This window comes from Aptenodytes patagonicus, chromosome 25 (assembly GCF_965638725.1).
Source record: "Aptenodytes patagonicus chromosome 25, bAptPat1.pri.cur, whole genome shotgun sequence".
NCBI classification, from domain to species: domain Eukaryota; kingdom Metazoa; phylum Chordata; class Aves; order Sphenisciformes; family Spheniscidae; genus Aptenodytes; species Aptenodytes patagonicus.
Genome location: NC_134973.1, coordinates 2,211,390 through 2,232,281, shown reverse-complemented (window position 1 = coordinate 2,232,281; position 20,892 = coordinate 2,211,390). Strand labels below are relative to the sequence as shown.

At 60.9% G+C, this 20,892-nt stretch overlaps 2 protein-coding genes across 4 annotated transcripts; one reads left to right on the top strand and one right to left on the bottom strand.

Annotated features, from left to right (window-relative positions):
* The first annotated feature begins 338 nt into the window (after window positions 1–338).
* LOC143170917 (acidic leucine-rich nuclear phosphoprotein 32 family member B) lies at window positions 339–8,930 on the top strand. Of its 2 annotated transcripts, none has more exons than XM_076359601.1 (7): window positions 339–427; window positions 3,120–3,269; window positions 3,792–3,914; window positions 4,988–5,186; window positions 5,517–5,635; window positions 6,069–6,123; window positions 6,979–8,930. In XM_076359601.1, the coding sequence occupies exons 1-7, from the start codon at window positions 374–376 to the stop codon at window positions 7,065–7,067; spliced, it is 789 nt and encodes a 262-aa protein (XP_076215716.1). In that variant the 5' UTR covers window positions 339–373; the 3' UTR covers window positions 7,068–8,930. The 2 variants fall into 2 exon arrangements, with proteins under 2 accessions (XP_076215716.1, XP_076215715.1); XM_076359600.1 differs by having other exon boundaries at window positions 5,514–5,635.
* A 2,247-nt stretch (window positions 8,931–11,177) lies between these two features.
* Window positions 11,178–20,017, bottom strand: LOC143170683 (zinc finger protein 414-like). Of its 2 annotated transcripts, none has more exons than XM_076359163.1 (9): window positions 19,945–20,017; window positions 15,079–15,200; window positions 14,523–14,618; window positions 14,331–14,438; window positions 13,979–14,084; window positions 13,232–13,767; window positions 12,809–12,859; window positions 11,919–12,077; window positions 11,178–11,607 (listed from the first exon to the last, which is right to left on the bottom strand). In XM_076359163.1, exons 2-9 carry the CDS (start codon window positions 15,146–15,148, stop codon window positions 11,531–11,533), a joined length of 1,203 nt encoding a protein of 400 aa, XP_076215278.1. In that variant the 5' UTR covers window positions 15,149–15,200; window positions 19,945–20,017; the 3' UTR covers window positions 11,178–11,530. The 2 variants fall into 2 exon arrangements, with proteins under 2 accessions (XP_076215278.1, XP_076215279.1); XM_076359164.1 differs by having other exon boundaries at window positions 13,232–13,323.
* Between the last annotated feature and the right edge of the window lie 875 nt (window positions 20,018–20,892).

The window sequence follows — 20,892 nt, the reverse complement described above, 5'->3', positions numbered from 1 at the left end:
GGATGGGACCGTGGCGACGGGGGAAGGCACCGTGGCACCGCGGCCGGGGGCTGCGTGCGCGGGACCGCCCCCCCCCCCCCCAAAGGCGCGGCCTCGCTCGGCTCAGCGCTGCCGAGCGCCGCGGGGCAGGGCGGGGCCGGCAGGGGGCGCTGCCGTGCGGGGAGGGGGGGGGGGGGTGGCGCGGCGCGGCGCGGCGCGGCGCGCGGCCGGCAGGGGGCGCGGCGCGCGCCGCCTTTGTTGCCGTTGGCGCCTTCCTCTGCCGAGGCGGCGGCGGCGCGCGCGGGCTCGGGCGGGAGCGGGGCGGGGCGGCGGGAGCGGAGCGGCGCGGGCAGCTCGGGGCGGCGCGGCGGGCTCGGCTCGGGGCGGCGGGAGGATGGAGATGAAGAAGCGGTTGACGCTGGAGCTGCGCAACAAGAAGCCGGGCGAGGTAACCGCGGCCCTAGAGCGCGTGGCGGGGGCGGGGGGACCGGGCGGGCACGTGCTGCGGGGCCGGCGGGGAGGGGGGGCGGCCCGCAGCGGACCCGCACGGCGGGGGGGGGGGGGGGGGGGGGGGGGGGCGTTGAGGGGGGGCGGCGGTTGGGGGGGGCGCGGAGCGCGGCGGCGGGGAGCCCCCCCCCCTCCTTCCCCCCCCCCCCCCCCGGCATGGCGGCGCGCACGTGCGCGGCGGGGCCCGGCCCGGCTCGGCCCGGCTCGGCTCGGGGCGGTGGCGGTCGGTCCCGGCCCGGCCCGGCCCGCGGCGGGGGGCGTTGGGCGGCGGGGGAGCGGCCGAGCCGGGCCGGGCCGCGCTGGCTTCCGCCGCGCCGGTACCGCCGAGCAAGGCCGGTGCGGCCCCGCGCAGCCATGGCGGCTCGGCCATGTTAGCGGCCGCCCGGGCCTGCCCCGGCCCGCCCCGCCGGGGCCCGGGCTCCCCGCGGGGCGCGCTCGGGCCGGGGGCGACGGGTCGGGCCCGGGGCTCCCCCCAGCCCCGGGGGCTCCGGGGGCCGCGCTGTCAGAGCCGCCTCAGCGCCGGGCGGGCCCCGGGTGTCCCGGCGGGCAGCGGCGGTGCGAGGCCCGAGCGGGGCCTCCGGCCTCCCCCGGAGGCCCGGGGGGGGGGAGCTGGGTGCCGGGGCGCGGGCACGAAGAGCGGAGCTACGGTACCCCCTCGCCTGGGGAAGGGGCTGAGGCGGCAGCCGAGCCGCCCTCGCCGCCTCGGCCCCGCCGCCGCCTCGCCTCAACTTGCCGCCTCCCGGCGAGGACGTCCCGCCCGGCGGGGGATGCGGAGCCGCCCGCTCCCCTCAGCTGGCAGCCGTGGGGCCGGGCCCAGGGCTTCGCACCCTCTCGAAGCCTTTCGCTTCGTCCTTCGGGCCTGCGCTCCCGGAGCCGGCTCGGCTTCGGAAAGGCGGCCGCCCCTTATCTGGGCCGGGCTGGCAGCCCCGCTCGCCGCCTTGCAGTGAGATAGCTGCCGGCTGTCACTCGGCTTGGGGACAGGTCGCCGTGTCGTGGCAGCGTGCGGCTGTGGGCAGCTTAAAATCAAGCGTGAGGAAAATGGGTTGTAAGCGGAGCTTTTGGTAGAGATTAAAGATGCTTTGTGGATGGCAAAGGGATTTGCAGGAAGAGAACGATTTGAGGAGTAGAAGCGTCCCTCTGAGGCTGCAAGTTGCGGGTCTCCTCTAGTTTGACACCAGGAATTTGAGCGATTGGCACGCTGCAGAGGCGAGCAGGGTCAGAGCGTGCGTGCCCTGGGACCAAAGCCGGTGCGAGGCAGCGTCGCTGCTGGAAGAAGCCATCCTGGCTGCTTCGTCCTGCTGCAGTGCTTGCTCTGCGATCCAGGGCAAGGGTCCGCTCCGGGTTAAAGCTGGTCTCGGCCAGGTTAGTTCATAACCTGGTAACGTTCAGGCTCGCCTCTGTGCCCGCACCAACAAAGCGACAGCGGCGGAGGGCTGGCTTTGGCCACCTTTACACCCACCGTGGTGACAGAGTCTCAGTTCGGTTGGAGGCTTGTCTGGGGTGTTGGGAGCAAAATGAGCTCAGCTACAAAACTCCTGGCTGAGCCTGTTTGCTGCTCAACTCGGAGCCCTGACCAGCGATGCCACTTCTGGAGTTTTAAGCGTTAATTCGTTCGGAGCTTGTGCTGCGAAGATGGCACGGCAGCTCTGAAACTTTGCTCCCAGTAAGGCAAAGTGGTTTTAAAATGATTCCCTAATAGTTGGCTGATCTGAGCAAGAGAAGGAAAATGGGAGCACTGTGAAGGAGGAATTTGGAGAGCATCATGAGCCTTCTGGCCAAGGCTGATTTTTGCATCTTGCTGTGAAGAACGTGTGGGGTAAAAGCAAGTTTTGGAAGTGGCCTGTGAGAGCTGGGGCTTGAGCACTCACCTGCGCGTTGGGGGAGAAGGGGATGCCAGGTGTGTTTGCCCTCCAGGTGTTTAGGGGGGGAAGCAGTTCTGTGCTGGTGCTTCGTGGTCCTAATGCCACAGGGGGGTTGATTTCTGTGCTGAATTGCCGGGTAGCGATGGCTTCTGTGTGTGTAGTCTGTGCTGGGCAAAATATTAGATGCCATCAGTGGTCGTGCGCTACGAGCCTGAGGTTGAGCTCATCTGCTTAGAGGCCTGCCTAGGCAGATGTGTCACCTCTGCATGCAGACTGTCACAGAGGAAATGAATCCTCTGGAGGCAGGTTTTCCAGCACCCCAGTGGCGTGGGGGAGAAAGTTGAAGGGGACAGAACCAGATGACCTTGTTTGGCCTCTTGTTAGTGAAGCCTGAAGCGCGACTGAAAGCTTTTTGATGCCTTGTGCGTGAAACGTTTTGATGGAACCTCATGGTTCAACCCCTTAATGCTTCTTAGTGGAGAAGGTGGACCTTGGTTGGAGCCACAGGGTGTGGGGTGGTGCAGCAGTCACATGTTGCATGGCTCGTGCTTAAAGGGTGAAGTCCTAACCACCGTGAGGGATTCTCACCTTGTACCCTCGCAAAAGTTATTTGGCTTTAAGATCTTGTGTGTCCCTTAATGTGAGTAAGGAGGACCTTCAGACACACCTGCTGCTTTGAAGTGTCGGTCACTCCGCCTGATGCCAGCTTGGCAGACTCAAGGTGAGACTTAGCTGGGTGTGATGACAGCTGCTGGGTGTCTCTGTTGGCAGGTGAAGGAGCTGGTTCTTGATAACTGCCGTTCGGACGATGGGAAGATCGTTGGGCTCTCTTCAGATTTCGAGAACCTGGAGTTCCTCAGCATGATCAACATCAACTTGCTGTCCGTCTCCAATCTCCCCAAACTTAACAAACTCCGGAAGGTGAGTCAGACCTGTGGTCCCATCTCCCGCAGTCCTTGCTCTGAGACTTCTGCTATCCTGTCCCTGGTGACAGTTGTTTTTCCTGCATTTGCCAGAAAAAGGCCATTTGATTTTGCTTCTTCCGCTGCAGCCTACAACCTGAGCAAGTGAGAGAGGTGGTTTTTTAGTAGGCAACAAAATGCTTTTGAGCTTGTTGTATGTTTAGTGTCCTTTCTCTCGCTTTTGCTGTTGTGCTTCTGTCAGAAGCTTCAGTAACATCATAAATATTTTGGATTTTAGAACACGCGGTTACAGCTAAGAGGACATGTACCCCTGTGTCCTGCAGTACGGAGGTGGCTGGGAGTGCTGCGTTACTGCAGGAAAGGGGTTTCAAGTGAAAACTTGAACTGCTGCTCTACGGCATGGTCTAACGAACAGGGTCTGGAACTTGGGTGCCCATTGTAGTCCAGTTCTCAGGGCAATTTTATTCCCCATGTCGCAAGCCGAGACACTTTGTGACCATCTGATATTCCCTTCTGGCAGCTGGAGCTGAGTGATAACAGGATTTCTGGTGGCCTTGAAGTTCTAGCAGAGAGAACTCCTAACCTGACACACTTGAATCTAAGCGGCAACAAGATCAAAGACATCAATACCCTGGAGCCCTTGGTGAGTGGAAGGCTGTGCTGGAATCTAAGGGATGACGTTGTTTCCTTTGGGGAGCGTGTCTGTGCAGCAGAAGTCCAACGTCTTGGTAACTGTTCCAACAGCACTTCGTGGTTCTGATGGGAACAGATGAGTGGGTCCAATTTGAGGCTGGGCTAATAGTTAATGGCTCCTCTGTCTGGAAAACCAGCAGCCAGTTGCTAAAAGAAGCATGAAATTGGGCTGGATGAGTAAAACTGTGGATGGCAGTGCTCAGTGTCCATCTGAGAAAGGACCGTTAATGGGTCGGATGCAGTTTGAGGTAGGTGGCACCTGGGGTGTCATGGAGATGAGTTGCTTGGACACCAGTGAGGGTGTGCATTGCATCAGTCCAAAGGTGCTGTTGTGCTGGGCTGGGACCCTCTCGCCTTGGGTGCTGTGACAGCGTGCGTTGCAGGGGCTTCCCCTTGCATCTGAACTGCCCCAAAGAAGGCTCTTGCCTTGTGATCCTGTCTCTGTGGCTGAAAGGTCTGCTCTGGGGCATTTGCCTCGTTAGCTGTCATCTTTGGACCCTCCATCCCCTCCAGAAAGAGCTAGAAACTGTTTTACTCCTCCTTCGCTTGACCTGGTACACGGTGCGATGGCCTGACTGGGAGAGCCGCTGTGGCTGTGCTGAAAGGCACACGGGGTGCAGTCTGCAGGCACTGTGCTTTGGTCTCCCTGCGTTGTGCTCTCGGGTATTTTGCCTCACGTTTTGGGCAGGATGAGTCCGGCTCAGTGATCCCTCCTGCTGGGGGAGCTGGGCTTTCTGTCCTTGTTGCCCACCCCATTCAGAAGGGAGTAAGATTTGCGAATGGTTTCACAGGGAGCTGGCTCCAAGGAGGGGAAACTAGGACAGAGGAGCTGAAAAGAAGCCTTCTTTGCCTACAGTTAGCAAGAGCAGTAACTCCTCTCCATCTGAGGAGCACATGGTGCAAATAATGCATGCAAAGACATTTCTGTACTAGATCTGGGTAGCAAACCATCTGTCCTCTGATGGCTGCCTGATCTTCAAACGGTGCCAACTTGTAAATAATCTAACGAATTGATCTTTGCAGAAAAAGTTGCCAAACCTGCATAGTCTGGACCTCTTCAACTGTGAGGTGACGATGCTCATCAACTACCGGGAGAGCGTGTTCACCCTCCTGCCCCAGCTCACCTACCTAGACGGATTTGATGCTGATGACCAGGAAGCCCCCGACTCAGACCCTGAAGCAGACGGGGATGGACTGGAAGATGAGTATGAGAATGGGGAAGGTGAGGACTTTCTCCTCTTGGTTTTCTTGCTGGGGAACAACCCCTTTTTCCCTTCTGCATGGTCACGTTGCTAAATAAATGGTGATTATAACTTGCCGCTAAAGTAGGGGCTGTCTGGGTAACCCCACTCCCTCCTTTGGCAGGCTGCCTAAGAAATGAGACTTGCTGCAAGCTGACGGGGCTTGTTGCTGGCGCTCCTCGTGCGTGCTTGTTGTGTGATTTCCCGCCCATTGCTCATGGAGCACTGGGGTTGGAGGTGCGAGCATGTTGTCTGGGAGTAGCGAGTATTTGGGAACCGTAACACTTACCTCCCTCTCCTTTTGGTAGAAGGTGAGGAAGAGGATGATGATGATGAGGAAGATGATTTGGATGAAGAAGTCATTGATGATGAAGAAGATGAAGATGATGATCTGGAAGGTGAAGAAGAAGAGGACGGAGTAGATGATGAGGTGAGGCTGTCATCGGTACAAAACTGCAGCGCCGCGTTGCTATGTCTGGTAGTGCGTTTGTCCTTTGATCTGGTGACCCATCTGACCAGATGTCACAGGTGCCTCTTTGTGGGCAGATCTGAGGAGTGCCGTCGCGCGCTCTGGCTTTTCCCATACACCTTTTGACTCGTGGTCCACAGAGCTTGCCAGTTCAGACTTGTTTATTGCTTGGCCTGGTACTTCCTGTGGCTTCAAGTGACAAAGCCACACGGCCTCCGTCGCGGGGATGCAAGAAGCTGTTTAGGAACCAACAGCTTCTCCCTGCTCGGCTTGTACCTGCCACCCTGAGGGTAGAGTAGGGTGGGAGCAGAGGTGAAGGAAGATGTTGCTGTGGAATTACACCTTGCTCATGGGATTGTGGTTCTTGCAACAAAGCGTCTTGTTTTGACTCCAGGAGGAAGATGAGGAGGAAGATGGTGAGGATGATGAAGAAGATGAAGCTGATGATGGTGAGTCGAATCCTAACAAACTAAGTGCTTGCGAAGCTGCCTCAACAGTCTCACACGTTTGCTGGTTTTGTAGAGCTTCCCAAGATTCAGTGCTGTTGTTGCCTGCAGCTTTTCCCTGGTAGAAAGTGCAGCGTTTCGGCTTACGGGCACCGCTGAAGCTGTTGCTTATGCCTCAGCTGACTGTTGAATGGTGATTATAACCAAAGGGTCACACAGCGGTGATGGGGAAACAGGTTTCAGTACCTTCTAATACCAACCAAGCTGGGTAAGCCTGCCAAATATTAAAGAAGCAAATTGCCTAGAAAACCGATTCTAAGTAGCTTGAACTGGTAGTCGGTGCGGGAGCAGGGCTTCTGTCACAGAAGCTCGTGTTAGCAGTGTGCGTGAGGAAATGCTCTTGGAGACACGTTCCTCTCCTCTCAGCTGTGGAGAGGAGGGAAGACCCGAGCTTCTTGACTTGAGTCCAGACTCCTCTGGTTGTAACAAACTATATGAATGAATGTTGACAGGATATAGCGGCTGGCGTGACTTCAAATGATCTTGTATGAGCTTGGTCAGAAGTGACTGAATTCTGCAGATGCTACGTTTTTGGGGGTGCTCTACAAAAAAGCCCGTTCTCAAGCGGCTGTTGAAATGTGGGATGCTTGGAGAGCATAGAAAATAGTTACTCTCGTGATAGTGCGGGCTTTTCAGGGTGCCATGAGAAACTGGGCAGGGTGGATCTCCGCTCCGTAATGGTGCCAGTCTAGTCTGTGCTTGTTCACCAGCAAGCTGTGGCTGACGCGGCTTGAAGCCACAGTTCAAATGCTGTTCTGCAAGACTGAACAGAGCTTCACGCTTCGCCTCTTTTTGCAGACCTTCCGCGAGGGGAAAAGAGAAAACGAAATCTAGAGGATGAAGGAGAGGAAGATCCAGAAGACGAAGAGGACGATGAGGATGACTGATCCGAGCGAGCCAATCAGTTTTACAGACTATGACTGTGCTTGTCTTAACCTCCCCGTTGTGTCTATGTGAGACTGTAAATCCCCGTCTCCCACTCCTCCCCCCTTTGTATGGCTGCAGTGTCCACAATATATTTTTTTAAGATGTAGAATACTGTAGGCATTCAGGGGAATCTTCCATACAAGGCTCACTTTCTCACAAGTGTCTCATGACCAAAGGCTTTCTCCGTTCTGTGGTTTGTGCAGCAGTTTGCAAAAAAAAAAAAGAAAAAAAAAAAAAGAAAAAAAAAAAAGAAAAAAAAGAAAAAAATTTCCTCCTAGGGTATCTTTCGTGTCTGAAATCAGCCTTGCCACACTGGACCCAGAGCTCCAGCTCGCCACCCTGCCTGACAGCAAAGAAGGCGTGTTTGCTATCCGCATGCCCTCAGACCAGCTTTCTGAAGACGCTTGAGCCATCTTGAGCAGTGGGTGCAAATCTGGTTCGTCTAAATGGACTCAAAGCGAACGATCGCTGAGGTCTCTCTGATCAGATATAATGGTGATGTGATCTCTGGAGACGCTTGAAGATACTTTAGTGCTGGGGATGTGGGGTGCCTGGGGTCTTGGGGAGGGGGGGTTGGCTGCTTGCAAGACCTGGTACCTCTGACGATGCACCTTGCAGTAGCCCTGCACTTGCTTTCCTATTTTTTTATAAACTGGAATATTTTTCCTGGTGGCCACCTAATAACTTTCGCTTGGATGTCCAAGTAAGTCTGATTTTTGCGGCTGTGAGCCTCTTTGCTGTGATGAGGCTTCTCGTCACCCCGTAGCAGCCTCTGCCTTTAGGAAGAGATAGGAAATAGCAGGTTAAGGGATACTGCACTTCTGTCAAACTCCATTTCGCACTGTACAGAACACGTTCAACCAGTATCACTGTGATGCACCTAACTCGGCGTTCCCCGGGAGACTGTGTTAGCCTATATATTCTCAGGGTCCTTCTGCTAGCCAGTTCCAGCTCTGGACAGTTGCCTCAGCGCTAGCCTGGTGTACGCATCCTCCTCCTCTTTCCTTTTCAGCATGAGGAGAAGTGCATTGATCAGAAATCCAGCTCTCTCCCACTCATGTTTATGCTCTGCGGGAGCGCAGATGGTGCCGCAGAGCACGTGTGTCCGTGTCGTCCCCCCCCCCCCCCAACCCTGCGGTGGCTGGAAGGAGGAAGGGGGGAATTCAGCCAGGTGTAGCTCTCCGCCAGAGGGTTTCTGACCCCTTTGCCCACCCTTCCTCTGCCTGGAGGTGTTCAGCCGGCACATCCCTTAACTTCTGGGGAGAACTGGCCCCGTGGCATCCAAGGGATGGTAACTGCTCAGTGCTGGGTGCCGGAGAGCTGTGCTGGGGCGGGAGTAACTGCTGTTCCTCCCGTTGAGGCTCTCCACGGGTGCAGATGCACTGGCACTTTGTGGCGTTCCCGGTGGTTGCTCTGGGCAATCTGTCGGCACCCGGCGTTCGGAGGTGAGACTCGCAGCGGTTCCTTCAGAGGAGTGGTGTGTGTTGCAGCACATCCGAGTTTCTGTTGCTTTGTTCTGTTCTTGCTGTTGTCTCTTGCATTGTACAGTAGCTGTAACCATTCGGAGAAGAACTAGTCCTGTAAAATGCAAACTGAGTAACTTATAAATGTTAAAGGAATTTTTAAAAGAAATTTCAGAGCAGCAGTTACTTCTAATTTTTCCCTGCATTTTTAGCAGATTGTATGGATTTTATATTAGCCTAGTAACTGTCAGGTTTTGATTGGTCAGACTAGTCCCAGAAATAAGGATCTCCAGCCCTTTTGTATCTTTTGTTACAAAATTTGGATAAAACTTTTAATAAAGACTTCTGTTTTTAAAAATCCATTGCAATGAACGTTGTCTTCGCTGCCTCTGCTCTAGGAACATCCCAGCTGCAGCCAGCCTGCAGGAACACTTGGTGGAGGTTTTGGGGCAGTTTTTCTTGAGTCTCTCCTGGGAGCCGTGGCTGTCCTGTGCCCCCAGCATGGCCTGGTTTTGCCCTGAGCCCCAGCTGGGTGGATGCTCGGTAAGTGCAGCTTGGCCGGTGGGGCTGATTTGGGAATGTCAGGGCTGCTTGTGGGGTGGGGATGGGGACGGAGTGGGGTGGAGTGGCGCAGACCATCCTGATGCAGAGGAGTCCCGGCACGAATGCGTCTGCAGGACGGGATGGTGCAGCCCCTGCTGTGCTGCGCTCTCTGCCTTCGGAGGTGGCCACAGCCGGGCTCGCAGGGTTGGGGAAAAGTTGGGGAAGGGACCCACTGCTGGGTTTTAGGGTAGGCACCTGCGTTCTTGCCCTGGAGGAGGAAACTGGGTGTTCGGGTACGAATGCAAGTCAGGGAGGAGGAACCCCACTGCAGGCTGGGCTGGGGGCGTCAGGGCAGCTGCCTGTGCCTGCTGGGGCTGGAGGGGTCTAAGCTGTGCCCAATGCCACAGTGCTCCCCCCTCACTGGGGGCTCGAGGGGTCCCTCACCTTGCTGGGGCTGCGTGGTCCTGCTCTGGCTCTGTAACAAGTTGCTGCTCCATCAGGTCTCAGCAGCCAGGGGCTTCAGCTCAGGCTTCTCACTTCAGCATGTCTGTCCTCCCTGGGGTGGGGGGTGTGGGGGGGTGTCTGTGATGGACGGTGGGGTGGCAGCCGGCAGTCCAAGCGTGTGGACCAGAGCCGGAAAGCAGAGCAGCGCTGCGGCTGCTCCCTGCCCTGCTCCCTGCCACCGGCTCACGGGGCTGCTGCGCCCCAGCGTTGCCTGTGTGGCCGCCCCTGCCCACCCAGCCCTCCCCCCCCCCCCCCTTTCAAATACAGCCTCGCTGCCCCCTCCCCACCCAGACATGTGGCTGCGGGGCCCCCTTGCTGCAGAAGGGAGCCCTTCCCCTCGCTCCTGTGCGTGGAGACAGTGGTGCTGGAGCTGCAGCTCAGTCTGTCCGGCCTGCTCTGTCCTTCCAGCTGGCTCTCTGCCTCCCCCGGTTTCTCTCCATCCTCGCCATCGTTGTCCAGGGCCGGTGCTGCCTCTGGCCAGTGACTCCCCCAGGACGCGGTCCCCACCAGTGGGCTGGGGAAGGCATCACGGAGAGGCTGCCCAACACAGGGCTGCAGGCAGGAGCGAACCGTGGTGGTCCGTGATGCTGCTCACTGGTGTGCAGGGATTACAGCCAGGCTGCCATCGGCCCCTCCTGAGCCTCCATCACGGGGCCGAGCTGCGGATGCTGGGGCTCTGCTCTGTGCCCCCCTGCTTGGCGTACCCACTGGGGGGGGGGGGCTGCGCGATTGCTGGCAGCAACAGGCAGGGCTGGGGAGGGGAGCTGGGACGGTGAAGCCCCTGCCCCAGGACCTGTGTTCTGGGGTGAATGTGTCTGGGAAAGGGGCAGCTCCACAGGCAAGAGCCAGGGCTGAGCTGGGGGAAAAAAATTCCCCTGCGGTTTGTGTCCCCTCCTGGGGCCGGCAGCAGCACCTGACCCCAGAGTGCGGAGCAGCGGGATGCCGGCGCTCCTGTCCCTTGCTCCAGCGGCGGCTGGTGCCTGGCCAGTGAGGCAGCGTGGGCACTGGCATGCGGCGGCACGCCTTCGCTCAAACCAGTTTGGAGCAAACTTTTCACCTCGCTGGGATGGGGCTGGCACCTGCGCAGGCAAAGCGGGACCCAGGGAGCCCCAGGCTGAGAACGCGCAGCTGCTCGGCTCCCACGGGTGGTGCAGGGGGTTGTGCAGCCCCCAGAGCTGTGGACCAGGGCATGGAAGAGCCGTTGGGGTGGAGCAGGGGCCCTATTCTCCTCTTGCTGCCTGGCGCTGAGTGGCCTCCTAGCACCTCTGCCTGTGGTGGGGACAGGCATCGAAGCTGGCCAGAGAAGGGGAGCTGGAGTGCTGGAGAAGGGGGCTGAGGTCCTCCCTGGTTTGGGTGCCCAATCTGGGTGCTGGAGTGCAGCTGGCAGAGGCTCCAACTCTGCTTCTCAGGAACCCTTCGTGGTTTGGGATGTGTTGACACACAACCTGAACCCTCCCCGCCCCCATCTGCCCCCTCCTTTGGGTGGGGGGGGCATCCTTAGGGCCTCCCCCATCACCCCCAGCCGCTGCGGGGACCGACAGAGGCTCTCCCGGCCACCGCTCCTGTACAATTCCCATTTATTATTTCAAGACCTCATTCCAGAGAAGTCCACTAACTCCTGAGCAACCTACCGGGCTCCCCCCAGAGCCCCTGGAGCTGAAGCAACAAAACGTTTAGGGGAGGGAGACGCGGGGTTCCAGGGGCTTAGAGTTTCCGAAAATAAAAGGGAGGGTAGAAATTCAAGAGAAAAAAACCCACACCCTGCTCTGCCACCCCGTGCTGGGGGATGCTCCTGGTACCCGGGAAGGGGGTCCCTGTCCCAGCACAGTGGCACAGGGCTGTGCAGTGCCCCCCTGCCTGGCAGGGGCAGGGAGGGATGGGGAAGCGCAGGAGCAGTCCATGGGAGAGGGGCATCAGAGCTGGGAGTACAGGGAGTTCTCCATCTCCGGCGTCAGCTTGGCGTGGAAGGAGGCGATGCCCATCCCGAAATCTGGAGGGAGATGGAAGAGAGCCGTCAGCACTGTGGCTGAGCCCCTTGCACCCCGGCTCCCGCGGGAGGCTGCTTGGGGACTGGCACCCAGCAGGGAGGCGTGGGGAGGACACACGGACCACCCCCCTGGGGCATCGCTGCAGGCTGGGGAGCCAGGAGCTGGAGCCCGGTGCCCACCCCAGTGACCGGTCCAGCCTCCAGGACAGAGGGAACGGGGTACACGTTGTCCATGGGGGGCAGGTTGAGCCCCCCCTCCCTGTGAGTATCCCAGCAGTCAGGATACCTCCAGCCACCCCCGCCCCGGGCCGTACCCATCTCTGCGTCCAGGCGCCCGTGCGGCGGCGGGTTCTTGCGGTGGTCCTCGATGTGCAGGGTCATCTCCTCCCGCGAGGCGGTGGAGTAGGGGCACTGCATGCAGGTGTAGCGGCCCCGTGTGTGCTCCCACACAATGCGGCTGTTGGAGGAGTGCCCTGCAAGGACGGGCGAGGAGGGAAGCACAGCGCTCGCCTGCCAGCCCCCCCCCGCCACGGCTTGGGGGGGGGGGATGCTGTGCCCAGGACCACCGCCCCCCCCCGGCCAGTGGGAGCCATGCGAAGTGGCAGCACAGGGTGCAGGGCAGGCGGCCCCGGGTTCCGGCTGCATCGTGCTGGGTGCCATGGGGCTCGGCTCAGCTGGTGCCATGGGAGCAGGAGCCTCCCTGCTCCGAGCCCCACATGCACGGAGGTCCCCTCCCCATAGGGGGAACCCCAAATCTGGGAGCAGGGCACGAGGCTGTACCCTCCGGCCCTGACCTCCCTTTGCCCGTCACCTCTCTGCACTCCATGGAGCAAAGGGCAGCGGTTTCCAGCCCAGCCTTGGGGCCGGGGCGATCGGGGTGGGGGGGAGCTTGAGCCCAAGCAGCTGCTGCAGCTCCTTCTCCTGCTGCTTCTGCCCGTGGGCGCTGGAGGAATCAGGCTGGGCGGTTCCCGGGGGTGGGGGGGGCACAGCCGGCGACCCCCCGGTCTCCGAGCCTACCTGGGCAGCGTCCCCTCTCCGCATGGCTCCCTAAAACGAGGGAGCCCGCCCTCCCCCTCTGCTCTCTGGGGAGCATCACGGCACCCCATGGGGCCTCTCCCATCCCCTGTGGCCCCCCCCCTGCCACCCACCGCCCCCCCCCCCCAGTGACAGAAAGCAGCCCCCAACCAGTAGGTGCCAAACTAACCTGGAGTCACTCCTGAGCCAAAGCATGGGAGGAGTGGGCTGACACTCACACCTGCGGAGGGAATTGAGGGGCAAGACAAGCATTAGGTCTTCCCCTCCCTGGGGGGGGGGACGTGGGGGGGCAGGCCTGGCCTGGCCCCCCGCCTCGCACCCCCAGCACGCCGGGGAGCAGCAGGGCCGGGAAAATTTGGATGCTTGTTTTTTGGTGGTTGCTGGTGCTTTCTCCAATTGAGCATCCCTGTGGGTGGGATGGATGGGGGGGGGTCGGAGGTGGGATGGGACCAGGGGTGATGGGCCGGGGCAGCCCTGCGCAGGGCCGGGAGGAGGGGGATCCTCGGCTGGCCAACGGCGGGGTCCTCCTCCAGGAGCTGCTGGTCAAGGCGGGAGCAGAAGAAGGTTTGCCCGAACGGCCCCGCGCGCTCACCTTGGCTTTTCTTCCAGACGGCGTTGGAGACGGGGGGGCCGTGGCCCGGCACGTAGGGCCGGAGGCGATGCTGCGCCGGGGGCTGGGGCAAGCTGTAGGGCGAAGGGTGAACGTAGGACAGGAACGGCCCCGGCACCGAGGAGGGGGGTGGCCCCGAGAACCGAGTCAAGGATGATGGCCCGAAAAGGCTGGGCTCCAGAAGCGGGAAGGGGTGGGGGGCCGGCGAGACCAGCGGCAGCGCCTCCAGTGAGCCGGGCAGCTCGGGGAGGCTGGTGGGGAGCGCGGCGGGGGCCGCTGGGGCAGTGTCCGTGCCGGGGAGGATGGCTTCTTTCTCCGGAGGCCGGATAATGCTCGGGAGCTTGGGCAGCCCCTCGGGTGGCTTGGCCAGGGGCTCCTTCTCCAGGGCAGAGGTAGCAGGCAGGACGGGCTTGTCGGCTTTGGGGGGTGGCGCGGGGCTGCTGGCGCTGTCAGAGCAGACGTGCAGGTGCTTGAAGAGGGAGCGGTGCGTCCGGAAGCGCAGCATGCAGTTCTCACACCTGTGGGGCCGGGGAGGCGGCATCAGCGGCAGCGCTCCCCTCTGCATCACCCGCCCCCCCACCCGGCCCCGGGGTCTGCAGAGGTGGGAGCCCGTGTGCTCGGGGCTGTTTGGGAGCTGCCGGGTGCCCCCAGATAGGACGTGCCGTGGGAGATGTCTGCAGGGAGATGGCAGGGCGGCACAGGATGGGTACGGGGACCAGCGGGACTCACTTGAAGTAGCGGTTTGGCTTGTAGTGCACCTTCATGTGGGCCATGAGGTCCTGCATGCTGGGGAAGGTCTCTGTGCAGCCCAGCGTGGGGCACTGGAAGGTTTTGCCTGAGCAAAGAAATAGGGCAGAGATTCACCAACAGCCCGGCTGCGCTGCACCCCCCGGGGCTGGGGGCAGCCCCACCACTGGGTCTCCAGCACCTCCCACGCTCTCCCCGCTCCTGTCCGGTGCTGTGCAGCATCTCCTGGAGGTACAGGCGCCACCACCGGCGCTGCCTCAGCTTCAAGACCCGTTTTGCCACCTCCCAGCCAAAAAAGGGCACCCTGGAGCGACGCAGGGTGTCCCGGCCTTACCCTCAAGGGACTGCGTGGGTATGTAGTGGACCTTCAGGTGGTCCATCAGCTCCTGCATGCTGGGGAAGGCCAGTTTGCAGCCGTAGCTTGAGCACTGGTAGTGCTTCCCTGGAAGGAGACAGATTGGTTGGCCTCGTCCCTGCCCCGGCTGTTGCTGTCACCTCCCCGGGGCAGGACTCGGGCTCGGCTCACCTGGGACAGGCCTGCGCTTCAGCGGCCGCAGGTCCTGGGCTGGGGTCCCTCCGCTCCCCGCCACCGGGCCGCCGGGCAGAGCTGCTTCGCTGCAACCTGCCGGGGAGAGGCCGTTAGGCAGCGGGCGCCAGCTGCCGCGGGCAGAGCGGGCAGCGACAAGCCTCAGCCCCTGCCTAAACCACGTCCCTCTTTGCCCTCCTTCCTACCCTTTACAAACAGAGGTGCAGGCAATTGGGGGGCGGTCTGCTGGGGTCTGGCTTGGAAGGGGCCAGAGAGGCAGGAGCCCTCCAGGGTGGTCAGAGACGGGAGGGTCTTTGCTCTAGAAAAAGCTGCTGGTATAAAGGCAAAGCCTGCTGGTGCCTTGGACACGCCGGGTGACGCCACATGCATACTCGTGCACACCCATGCACAGCCATGCATACCCTCAGGGTGCTCCCAGCCACCCCTCTTGGGTGGGATTCGGCCAAAGGGACCTCAAAGCAACAGGAGCAAAGGCTTCTCCCCCTCGTCCTGCCCCGACTCCTCCCACCAACCACTCGTGGCACAAGGGACTCACCTGCCCCCTCTCCGGCGTATTTACCCCCCAGGGAGAAGGTGGGCACAGCCTCGTCCTTCTCCGTCTTCATGGCCTGGCCAGTGGTGGGCACGCGCCACCGATGGCGTCTTCTCCCAGCGATGCTACACCAAGCGCAAGGGCGAGAGGTTAAACCCTGGCACGGAGCGATGTCAACTGCCTCCTCCTCGGTGCCTTGTGGCAGTGAGACCGACCCTCCCACCCGGAGACCTCCAGGGCCAAGCTGGCAGGAGGTCCCGGCTTCAGAGGGGCTTTGCAGCATCTCTGCGGGGGGGGACACACACTGCAAAGGCAGCACTTCACCCCAGGGGCTTTGAGCGTGGCCCCCTACGGGGAGCAACAGCCAGGCTTTGAAGCCAGAGCCATTGTCATCCCTTCCCGCTTCTCCCACCCCAGGGGTGGTCCACAAAGCCCCTGAAAGGTCCCCCCCAGCTGCCGTCCGGCACAGCCTGCTTCACGAATCGCCAGACCCCAGCTTTGTGGTAAGATCCAGCCCACAGCATCTATAGTCAAAAATTCCCCCCCAAAACCACAGGACCCCCCTCCCCGCCAAGGCGACACAGCCCTGGCGCCGCCGAAGCAGGGATTGTAGGAGCTGCTCCAGCCTCTCTTGCTCCTGGTCGGGACCAGCCAGGCCGGGGGGTCTCGCTGGATGCTCCCCCCACCCACAGTTTTGAAGGGTCTTCCAGCCAAGAGGAGCAGCAGGTCCCATTGCATGACCAGGAGCATCGGCAGCAGAGGCCTGATGCCCAGCTGATGGGCGTGTGGGGATGGTTCCTTCACACAAGCTACATCAGATGGTCCCCAAAATTAAATTGGCTCGGCCCCATGGAGCCTCGGTGCGAGGCTTTGACATGCAAAAGCCAAACACTAACTCCAGTAAAAAACATCTGAAAAGTCCCTCACTTTGGGAGATTTCTCAATAGTGTCTTAACATCAAAGTTAAAAAGAAAATAATAATAATAATAATAATAATAATGATGATGATGATGATGATGATGATGATGATGATAAATCACTGCTGGGGCTGCAGAGTGGCTGCAACATGTACATCTGCAGTTGTTTAGAGGGTTAACGTTTCCCCAAGAGCTCAGTGACTCCCAACACAAATGTCCCTGGGGATCGGCCACATCCGTCCCGCCTGGCCTCACCCGGACCTGCCTGTTAGCATCTGCTCAAGAGGCATTTTCCCAGTTTTTCCGATCCAGCCCTGCTCCCGGCCGGCCGCGCACAGCGGGGCTTTAGCCTGGTGAAGGCGGCCTCGGAGGCTGTTACTGCAGCAACCGGTGGCGCTGGGATTGCAACCCAGCGGGCAATAAATCAGCGTGGGGGGGGGGGGGAATCCACGTGGGATTATTTCTCCAGCTGCCCCCAGGCTTGTGGCTTTGTTTGGGGGTTGCATTGCTTTTTTTCTGTTGTTGTTTTCTCAGCTTGGTGGCTTCTGCCGGCGTTGCGGGATGCAACCTGTGCTGAGGCCAGGACCGGCTGGAGGGGGGGTCGGCCCCAGAGCAGGGGGTGTGGGGCAGCGCCAGGGGCTGACCGTGTCCCGGGAGGGGAAATTCAGCCCTGGCTGGAGGGGTTGGTTTGCTCCGTCTGCACGAAGCGGCACGGCCGGGGCGGGGTAAACACCACGCAGAAAGTTCACGGCAGCTTTGATGGAGCTTTGTTTTATCAGGAGGGGGAAATGCAGTTTTGCTGGGGGAAAAAGTCTCAGGAATCTTCTCTTGAGGGAGAAAGCATTAAAAGGGTCGAGGCAGGGCTGCATCTTCCTGCCCAGCCCCTTGTGCAGCGTCCGTGTGGCACTGCCACATTTTCGGTGGCCGTCCCTGAAGCTGCGGAGCTTCGGTGCTGCCGGAGCATTTGCTGGTAGCACAAGTCCTCGAGACTGTAGCTAACTGCCCTCAGGTCCCCGCTTCCCCGCTGGAGATGCCGACTCCGGATCAATCCCTGATGCCACCACCTGTCCCCAGGGCCTGCTGACGGTCCCCTGGGGACCGATGGTCTCCGATGGCCTCCAGATGAGGCCATAAAGGAGCAGGACACCTGCGCCTGCTGCACCAAGAGCTCAGCAGGAGCACAGGCAATTTTTTTTCAAGTCCATTTTTCAAGAAACCGGGAAATTCTTCCTCGGCAGCATTGCAGCAGGGCTGTTGGCTCCCGGGGCAGAGAGCTCCCGGTGCTCCAGGGTCAAACCCAGCGACACCTTCGGATGTTACAACTTATGCTGAAACCTCCCTCCTCTCCCTCTTGGATGCGCTGGCTGATGCCGCTCTTCATTTCCCAGTTGCAGGCGGTACCCCAGAGGTGTGTTTTAAGCCGATTTTTCTCCAGAAAAGCTGGGAAAATGCCTCTTGAGCGGATACTAACAGGCAGGTCCGGTGAGGGCAGGCAGACAGATGCGGGCACACCTCGTTGGCAGCCAGCATGCCTGCGCATGCCTGTGCCCAGCTTGCAGCCCCGCCAACGTCCCGCTAGAGCAAAGCTGTTCAACGCGGGTGCTCTTTCGGCAGTGGACATGAGGGCATCACAGTAGCATCACCATATGCTCGGCCCAGGCCCTGGTTTTCGGGGAGCCGGTGGCACCTGTATCATTTTGCTGTCATTTGTCACCTCCCGCGGGATGGTGTCCAACACTTTTATTCTCCAGGACTCTCCGTTCTGCAACCCTGAGCACGATGCTCCGACCCAGGGGCCGCTGACCTGCCACCGTCCCCATCCCCACGTGGCCACCAGAGATGTGACTCCCGCAAGTGCCAGTGCAAACCCTGCCCTGGAAACCCGAATCCTGGAGCCACCGCAAATTCAGCGTCGCTTTTTGAAGGGTTTTCCTGCCACAGGTTCAGTCTCCCTGAAAACCTGCTGGCACCAAACTCCCTCGCTCCAGCCCCTGCGGTGAACGGGGACCCAGGAAAAATCCGTTCGTGGGGCTGATGGCAACAGGGTGAACAGGAGGGCTTGCAGCTACTGGTCACCCAGAGCAGCCGCCAGTGCTGATTCAGTTAATAATTAATACAGCTCATCTCCCTCAAACAAACCAGGGGTTTTATATGTATCACCAAGCACAGAAGACTTTTACAAACCCACCCCGGGAGGATAAATGGGACAAATAATCCTATTTGAGCATCTCTGCGTGGTCTATGGCCTGAGGTTGCAGAGGCTTCCTGAAACGCAGCTCCTCGGCGTAGGAGATGAGAGACAAAGGCTCCGAACAAGGGGCTCATGTGATCGCTCAGCCGGTGAGCACCGAGCGGCGCGGAGGGAGGAAGCGCAGGCTGTGACAGCAGCACGGCTCCTGCCGGCGCGGCGAGCCCCCCGCCCACCCCGGCAGGCGCTTCAGCCACCGGTCACGGGGTTAAAATGCATGTTGTAAATTAAAATGCACGTTGTAAATTCTCCTGTTGCCTTCAGACATCACAGGGAGCCCTGCAAAAGTTGGTGTTGGGGGGGAAGATGCTCCGGGCATCTCCGCCGCCTGGCAGCCCCTGCCTCGCAGCCATGGGCTTCGCGATGCCCACCTCAACTTGGGTGCCCTAATACCAACTTGGGCTGGAGCAAAGCCGCTGCCTTGATGTTTTACCTCGCTCCGAGGGCAGGCTTCCTGCTTTCCAACTCAGAAAATCTGCCCAGAGAGCCCCACGGAGCCCACCCCGAACCCCACCACAGCTGCTGCCAGTGGCAGCGTGGGCATCCAAGGGGGTGAGCACTGAGCCTCGCGCACAGCCACTGTGCCACATTCCCACGGCAGACACGGGGGCAGCTTGGCCAAGGCCCTTCGGCGGTTCCTTGGGAAACATCTCTTCTTTTGGCCTTCCCCGCAGAGCTGCCCTCGGCAGCCCGGGGGTCCCTGCCATCCCCCTGTCTTGCTCCAAGCCATCGGTGACCTGGGTGACGTGCGAACAGGGAAGAGCCGTGCTGCAATTTCCCCACATCCCCGCACCATTCTGGTGCCCACCTTTACCTGCCTGCCCACAGCCGGACGATCCACCGGGCTACATCAGCTCTTCAGCTGGGAAAAAAACCTTTCTTTTCAGCAGCTGTCTGGGGAGGATGGACCTTCCTCCCTGAGTCTGGACAAAGCTGCCCCCCGAGCAGGCGGCCCTGGCCCCGGTCAAGTTCACACCGTGGCCGAGGTGCGGGAGCCCCCTCGCTCCAGCAGCGGACGATCAGCCGCATCCCCCAGCCCCTGACAGCAACAAAGCGGCTCCCACGTGTGCGGGAAGATGGAGAGACCGCGGGGAGACCCTGGTGGGCACAGCCCTGGGATGCTCTGGGTAGCAAAGCGGGTCCCACTGCTCACACGGGCCAAACGCCTGCACAGACTGGGGCCTAACGGCTCCCGTGGCTAGCTGTCCCTGTGCTACTAGCCCCACAGGTAGTAACCCCCATAGATAGCAGCCCCCCATGAGTAGCACCCCCATGGCTAGTGGTCTGTGGCTAGTAGCCCCCCATGGGTAGTACACCCATGGCCCCTGTGGGTAAGTAACACAGCCATGGCTAGCACTCCCCATGGCTAGTCGCCCCACGGGCTAGCGGCCCCCGTGACCTGGAGGCCCCCGTGGGCAGCAGCCCCACGGCTGGTGCCCCCCCACGGGCAGGGCGGCTTTGCCCGGAGCTCCCCCGCCCCCCCGCAGCCCCCGGTGCACGTCCCAGCACCCTGCAAAACCCTGGCAACCCGGGCCCGGTACCCCCTCCGGTACCGCCGCTGCCCCGCCGCCCCCGGTGCCGGTACACCCCCCCGGTGCCGGTGCTCCCTTCTCGGTGCCGGTCCCCCGCCGGCCCCGGTCTCCCCCCCCCCCGGTGTCCGGTGCTGCCCCCCCCGGTGCCCGCCCGTCCCGTCCCCGCACGTACCGGGGCTGCGGCGGGGCCGGCGCCGCCCGGAGCGCTCATCAGCGGCGGCGCGGCCGCGGGGCCATTTTCTGCGCGGAGCTGTCGCGAGAGCGGGGGGGAGGAGGAGGAGGACGGGGGAGGGGGGAGGAAGGAGCGGTGCGGAAGGGGTGGGGGGGGCCGCGGAGGGGCGGCCCGGCCCGGCCCCGCCCCGTCCCGGTGTCCCCCGGCTGTTTTTCCCGGGTGTTTTCGCAGCCCCCCCCCCCGGCTGCCGGCAGCGGGAGCGCTCCGCACCCCAGCGCCTGGGGGCGGCTGGAGCATCCCGGGGTCCTCGGAGCATCCCGGGGCCTTTGGAGCATCCCGGGGGCCTTCAGAGCATCTTGGGGCCCTTGGAGCACCCAGGTGCCCTCGGAGCATCCTGGGGTCCTCAGAGCACCCTGAGCTCCTTGGGAAGCCCTGGACCCCTTGGAGCATCCCAGGGCCCTCTGAGCACCCCAAGTTCCTCGGAGCACCCTGGGCTCCTGGGAACACCATGAGCCTGTCAGATCACACACGGCCCCTAAGAGCAGCCCGAGCCCCTTGGAGCCTCCCAGGACCCTCAGAGCAACTGAAGCCCCTCAGAGTCCCCAAGCCCCTCGGAGCCCCTCTGAGCACCCAGAGCCCTTCGGAGCACCCCAGTGAGTGCCTGAGCTGGCCCAGCTCCCGCCTGCCGGCAGGGCTGAGTGGGAGCATCCCACTTGCACAGCACCCACTGCCGGGGTGCTGCCACCCTGCGCCCCTCCCAGTCCCAAGGAAGGGCTGGAAGGCGCAGGAAGGAGTTTTCCTAAATCCCCAGAGTTTCCAAAGCCAATTTTTTTCATTAAAATAAAAACAGAGGCTCTGACTGCTTCCCCCCCGCCCCAAGCTCTGCAGTGCAAGGACTCCTAAAAACCTGTGATTTACAGGAAAAATCACCCCAAGGACCACAAGGGT